Source organism: Pristiophorus japonicus, chromosome 18, assembly GCF_044704955.1.
Source record: "Pristiophorus japonicus isolate sPriJap1 chromosome 18, sPriJap1.hap1, whole genome shotgun sequence".
NCBI lineage: Eukaryota > Metazoa > Chordata > Chondrichthyes > Pristiophoridae > Pristiophorus > Pristiophorus japonicus.
In genome coordinates this window covers 2397287-2404207 of record NC_091994.1, presented here as the reverse complement: position 1 = coordinate 2404207, position 6921 = coordinate 2397287, and the positions used below count along the sequence as shown (strand labels likewise).

At 55.0% G+C, this 6921-nt stretch overlaps 1 protein-coding gene across 1 annotated transcript; it reads left to right on the top strand.

Annotated features, from left to right (window-relative positions):
* Positions 1–716: 716 nt before the first annotated feature.
* c18h6orf120 (chromosome 18 C6orf120 homolog) lies at positions 717–6029 on the top strand. Its single transcript, XM_070859555.1, has 2 exons — positions 717–897; positions 3493–6029. Exon 2 carries the CDS (start codon positions 3536–3538, stop codon positions 4103–4105), a length of 570 nt encoding a protein of 189 aa, XP_070715656.1. The 5' UTR covers positions 717–897; positions 3493–3535; the 3' UTR covers positions 4106–6029.
* Positions 6030–6921: the final 892 nt, after the last annotated feature.

The window sequence follows — 6921 nt, the reverse complement described above, 5'->3', positions numbered from 1 at the left end:
AGGGACATGTGTTAACCTAGACTCCCCAGCCACCCTTTCCTTCAACCACTGTCTGCCCCACCTGTGACAGAGACTGTAATTCCTGCATTGGACTGTACAGTCACCTGAGAACTCACTTTTAGAGTGGAAGCTCCTCCACCATGATCATTCGCCACACCTCCATCTAGGAACATAGGAACAGGAGCCTGCTTCGCCATTCAGTGAGATCATGGATGATCTGCACCTAACTCCATATACCCGCCTTTGGCCCATATCCCTGAATACCTTTGATTAACAAAAATCTAGCAATCTCCAATTTAAAATTAACAATTGATCCAGCATCAATTGCTGCTTGAGGAAGTGAGTTCCAAAATTCTACCACCCTGTGTGGGTAAAGTGTTTCCTAATCTCACTCCTGAAAGGCCTGGCTTTAATTATTAGACTATGCCCCCCTAGTCCTAGAATCCCCAACCAGCGGCAATAGTTTCTGTCTATCCAATCAGTTCCCCTTAATACCTTGAAAACTTTGATCAGATCGCCCAGCAATCTTCTAAATTGCAGGGAATACAAGCCTACTTTATGTAATCTTTCCTGGTAATTTAACCCCTTGGAGTCTGGGTGTAATCCTAAGTAAACATTGCCCCAGTGCCCAGGGCAGTGCTGCAGTGACAGTCTCCGGCCGCAGGTGGCGCTGCCCGCCGGCGCTCAGGGGCGGGGCGACTCTTGGCCACTTTGCACCGTTGTCGGGGGCTGTGCGGAAAGTTGCTCAGCTTCGGGCAGTAACCGCAAAAAGGAATTTCATCCAAAGCGGCGCCCGGAGCGGGCCCGGGGCCGGGGCAGGGGGCAGGGGGCAGGGGGCAGGGCCCGGGGGCAGGGCCCGGGGGCAGGGCCGGGGCCCCGTGTTCCCCGTGTGTGATGGTAAGCGGCGGCGGCGGCGGGAGGGACAGGGCGGGGAGTAGGCCCGAGAGAGAGAGAGTGTGAGAGGGAGGGAGAGAGTGAGGGATAGGGAGTGAGAGAGAGGGAGAGAGAGAGTGAGGGATAGGGAGTGAGAGAGAGGGAGTGAGGGGGAGAGAGAGAGAGAGAGAGTGAGAGGGAGAGAGAGAGTGAGGGATAGGGAGTGAGAGAGAGGGAGAGAGAGAGTGAGGGATAGGGAGTGAGAGGGAGGGATAGGGAGTGAGAGGGAGAGGGAGGGATAGGGAGTGAGAGGGAGGGAGTGTGAGAGGGAGTGAGAGAGAGGGAGTGTGAGAGGGAGTGAGAGGGAGGGATAGGGAGTGAGAGGGAGGGATAGGGAGTGAGAGGGAGGGAGGGGGAGGGAGTGTGTGAGAGAGGGAGTGTGTGAGGGAGAGAGAGGGGGGAGTGAGGGATAGGGATAGTGAGTGAGGGAGAGAGGGGGTGCTGGGGAGTGGGGGGGGGGGGAACCCCTCACTCACTCACTCACTCACTCACTCACTCACTCGCCCCTCACCCCCTCGCCCCTCACCCCCTCGCCCCTCACTCACTCCTCGCCCCTCACTCACTCCTCGCCCCTCACTCACTCGCCCCTCACCCCCTCGCCCCTCACCCCCTCGCCCCTCACTCACTCCTCACCCCTCACTCACTCACCCTCTGTACACTAAGCCACTATATGCAATCAGTCCCACTCCCACTCTTTCCCCACAGCCTTTTCCAGTATTTACCCAATTCCCGGTTTGAAAGTCACTATTGAATCCGCTCCCACCGGTTCAGGCAGCGCGTTCCCGATCACAACAACTCGCTGCGTAAATAAATAAATTCTTATCTCCCCCTCGGGTTCCATCGCCGATTATCATCACTCTGTGTCCCTCTGGTTACCGACCCTCCTGCCCCGGGGAACAGTCTCTCCTTATTTACTCTGTCAAAACCCCTCATGATTTTGAACACCTCGATTAAATCTCCCCTTAACCTTCTCTGCTCCGAGGAGAACAACCCCAGCTTCCCCACATAACGAGGTTCTTCATCCCCGGAATCATTCTCGTAAGAACATAACAACAGGAGCAGGAGTCGGCCATTCGGCCCCTCGAGCCTGCTCCGCCATTCAATAAGATCACGGCTGGTCTTCGACCTCAACTCCACTTTCCCGCCCGATCCCCATATCCCTCGAGTCCAAAGATCTATCGATCTCAGCCTTGGATATATTCAGAGACTGAGCCTCCACAGGCCTCTGGGGCAGAGAATTCCAAAGATTCACCACCCTCTGAGTGAAGAAATTCCTCCTCATCTCAGTCCTAAATGGCCGACCCCTTATCCTGAGACTGTGACCCCTGGTTCTAGACTCCCCGTAACTGAAATCCCTCATCCTTGGAGCCATTCTGGTAAATTTACTCTGCACCCTCTCCAAGGCCTTGACATCCTTCTTAAAATACTCCAGCTGGGGCCTAACCAGTGTTTTACAAAGGTCGAGTATAACTTCCTTGTGTTTGTACTCCATGCCTCTATTCATGAAATAAAGGATCCTGCATGCTTTTTCTTAACAGCCATCTCAGCCTGCTGCCTTCAACGATTTGTGCACGTACTCCAAGGTCTCTGTTCCTGTGCCCCCCCCCCCCCTTTAAGATTGTACCCTTTAGTTTGTATTGCCTCTCCTCATTCTTCCTACCAAAATACATCACTTCACGCCTCTCTGCCACGTGTCCGCCCAGTTCACCAGTCAGTGTCCTCCTGCAGTCTCTCGCTATTCTCGATCAGTTTTGTATCATCCACAAATTTTGAAATTGTGCCCTGTATACCCAAAGTCCAAGCATTAATATATATCAAAAAGAGCAGTGGCCCCTGGGAACACCACTGTACACTCCCCTCCCGTCTGAGAAACAACCGTTCACCACCACACTCTGCTTTCTGTCCCTCAGCCAGTTACGTATCCACGCTTCCACTGGCCGTTTCATCCCACGGGCTTCCATTTTGCTAAAGTCATGGATGGACATTTCTTTTTATGTGAAAAAACTCAGGGCTGGGGAGAGGAGATGGGGAGGGAGAGAAGTGGGGAGAGAAGAGGAACATAACATAAGAAATAGGAGCAGGAGTCGGCCATTCGGCCCCTCGAGCCTGCTCCGCCATTCAATAAAATCAAGGCTAATCTGATCTTGGCCACAAGTCCACTTCCCTACCCAATCCCCTTAACCCTTCACTCCCTTATTGTTCAAAAATCTGTCTATCTCCACCTTTAAATATATTCAATGACCCAGCTCTCTGGGGCAGAGAATTCCACAGAGGGTATGGGGAGCAGGGGTAGGAGATGGGGGTGGGGGAAGAGGAGTGAACAGGGGGTTGAGGACGAGGAGGGAAAGGGGGGTGGGGGAGAGGAGGGATCAGGAGAGCAGAGGGAAAGGGGTGTGGGGAAGAGGAGGGGGTGGGGAGAGGGGGGAGGGGGAAGAGGGGGGTAAGGGGTGGGGAGAGCAGTGGAAGAGGAGGAGAGGGCAAGTTCCCTCAGCTCAGACCCTCCCCCAGCAGGAAGCCGGGAGTTAACAGCAGCCTCTCCCCCCACTCGTGTCCCCACAGGTGCTGTGCAGATGACGTGGGCCGGGTCGGCTTTTGCGGAGTCATGGCGTTGCTGTGGAGGACGTTCCCCATCGTGCTGCTGTGCCAGGTGACGCTGGGCAAGGTGACGGCGAGCAGCGGCCCCTCTGGCGGTGTGCTTCTCCCCGAGGACTGGGTCCTGCTGCACGTGGTCCAGGGCCAGATCGGCGGCGGCAACTACAGCTACCTGCGACTCAACCACGACGGCCGCATTGTGCTGCGCATGGAGAGCGCGCGGGGCGACGCGGACCTGTACGTCTCCGACTCCACCCTGCACCCCAGCTTCGACGAGTACGAGCTGCAGTCGGCCACTTGTGGCCAGGACTCGGTGGCGGTGCCGGCCTGGTTCCGCCGGCCCGTGGGCATCGCCGTGTACGGCCACCCCTCGCACCTGGAGACCGAGTTCGAGATGAGGGTGTACCTGGACCGGGCGGTGACGGAGGACCCCTTCACCGAGCTCACCTATCCCACCGAGGAGGGGGCCGGCGACAAGAAGCCAGGCAAGAAGCTGGAAGAGGAGGAGGAGGAGGAGGAGTCGGTGGTGTGGACCATATTGATCGGGCTCCTCAAACTGGTGCTGGAGATCCTGTTCTGAGGAGTGCCCCTCCCGACTGCACCCCCACCCCCAGCGATGGTAGCCGGGCAGCGTGTGTGATATGTCGGGAGTGGACAGGCGGAGAATGGCCAGCAGCCACAACACTGTCAGTGCTGGACAGCCGCCTTTGTGATCGCCGCCCAGGCAGGGCAGGGTTTATTTCCCTCCTGATTTCAAACCCATCAGCGGCCGGCGTTTAAGTTTGAAGGGAGGATGATTGGTTTTCCATTTCTCTCGGGCAGGACACTCCCGACGCTGTGTGCAGTGTAACACGCCGTGGGATCATCAGGTGGGGCACCAGCACTGTGCTGTCAAAAGATAATCCGCTCCCGTCTCCCTCCCATTACCCAGGATAACCCCCCTCCCATCTCGCATACCCATTACCCAGGATACCCCACTCTTCTGTCCATACACAACCATTACCCCGGACACACCCTCTCCCGTCTCTCTCTCACCCATTACCCGGGATACTCTCCCGTCTCTCTCTCACCCATTACCCGGGATACTCTCCCGTCTCTCTCTCTCTCCCATTACCCGGGATACTCTCCCGTCTCTCTCCCACCCATTACCCGGGATACTCTCCCGTCTCTCTCTCACCCATTACCCGGGATACTCTCACGTGTCTCTCTCTCTCTCCCATTACCTGGGATACTCTCCTGTCTCTCTCTCTCCCATTACCCCGGACACACCCTCTCCCGTCTCTCTCTCACCCATTACCCGGGATACTCTCCCGTCTCTCTCCTATTACCTGGGATACTCTCCCGTCTCTCTCTCTCCCATTACCCCGGACACACCCTCTCCCGTCTCTCTCTCACCCATTACCCGGGATACTCTCCCGTCTCTCTCTCTCTCCAATTACCTGGGATACTGTCCCGTCTCTCTCTCTCTCCCATTACCCGGGATACTCTCCCGTCTCTCTCTCTCTCTCCCCCATTACCCGGGATACTCTCCCATCTCTCTCTCTCTCCCATTACCTGGGATACTCTCCCGTCTCTCTCTCTCTCCCATTACCAGGGATACTCTCCCGTCTCTCTCTCTCCCCCATTACCCGGGCTACTCTACCGTCTCTCTCTCTCTCCCATTACCCAGGATACTCTCCCGTCTCTCTCTCTCTCTCCCCCATTACCCGGGATACTCTCCCGTCTCTCTCTCTCCCCCATTACCCGGGATACTCTCCCGTCTCTCTCTCTCCCCCATTACCCGGGATACTCTCCCGTCTCTCTCTCTCTCCCATTACCCAGGATACTCTCCCGTCTCTCTCTCTCTCCCATTACCCAGGATACTCTCCCGTCTCTCTCTCTCTCCCATTACCCGGGATACTCTCCCGTCTCTCTCTCTCTCCCATTACCCGGGATACTCTCCCGTCTCTCTCTCTCTCTCCCCCATTACCCGGGATACTCTCCCGTCTCTCTCTCTCTCCCATTACCCAGGATACTCTCCCGTCTCTCTCTCTCTCCCATTACCCGGGATACTCTCCCGTCTCTCTCTCTCTCCCATTACCCGGAATACTCTCCCGTCTCTCTCTCACCCATTGCTCTCTCACGTCCAGTTCCTGGGAAAGTCCCCCTCCCATCTGTATCACGTCCTTTCAGACTTTGGTACAGGCAGATTGTACATGTCCTAATGAAAAAGCATCAGCAGGGTTTGTACGGAGAAGGCACTGCTTTCCATTTGAAGCTACTGCAGCACGATTCTAACACCACAAACCCCTCCTTACAACAAACTTAATACACGCAGTAAACTGGAAGCGGAAATATTCTAGAATCTGCAAAATCCTTGGGAATTATGTCCCATCGAAGTGCTTTCCCTGAATGGGAGGCAAAACATAATTTTTTTTTCATTTCCAAAGGCAGCAACCTTGGAGGGAATGAATGGAAGCGAACTTTCTGAATCCGAGATCCAATAAATACAATGATTGCAGTAACCCTGGAGCAAAGAATTTTATTTCTTCATGTCCAGCACTGTGGGCCGAGTCAGAGCACTGCTTTCAGTAAAGACTTACTGCCGGGGGGGTGAGTGGTTCTGTGGTTCTATAGGGATAGTGGTTGCCTGGTATCACATTCTACTGTGTCCTGGGGCCAATATTTATCCTTCAATCGACATAACAAAAACCAGATTATCTGGTCATTGTCACGTTGCTGTGTGGGAGCTTGCTGTGCGCAAATGGCTGCCACATTTCCTACATTATAACAGTGACTACACTCCGAAAGTACTTCATTGGCCGTAAAGCGCTTTGGGACGTCCGGTGGTCTTGAAAGGGGCTATATAAATGCAAGTCTTTTACACACAAAGGTGGTAAAAGTTGGAAATCTCTTCCACAAACGGCAACTGATGCTGGGTCAATTGTTAATTTTAAATCTGAGATTGATAGATTTTTGTTAACCAAAGGAATTAAGGGATGCAGGCCACAGGCCGGTATATGGAGTTAGGTCACAGATCAGGCATGATCTCATTGAATGGCGGAACAGGCTCGAGCACAAAAATCTAGGCTGACACTCCAGTGCAGTACTGAGGGAGTGCCACACTGTAGGAGGGTCAGTACTGAGGGAGTGCCGCACTGTCGGAGGGGCAGTACTGAGGGAGTGCCACACTGTCGGAGGGTCAGTACTGAGGGAGCGCCGCACTGTCGGAGGGTCAGTACTGAGGGAGTGCTGCACTGTCGGAGGGGCAGTACTGAGGGAGTGCTGCACTGTCGGAGGGGCAGTACTGAGGGAGCGCCGCACTGTCGGAGGGGCAGTACTGAGGAAATGCCGCACTGTCGGAGGGGCAGTACTGAGGGAGTGCCGCACTGTCGGAGGGGCAGTACTGAGGGAGTG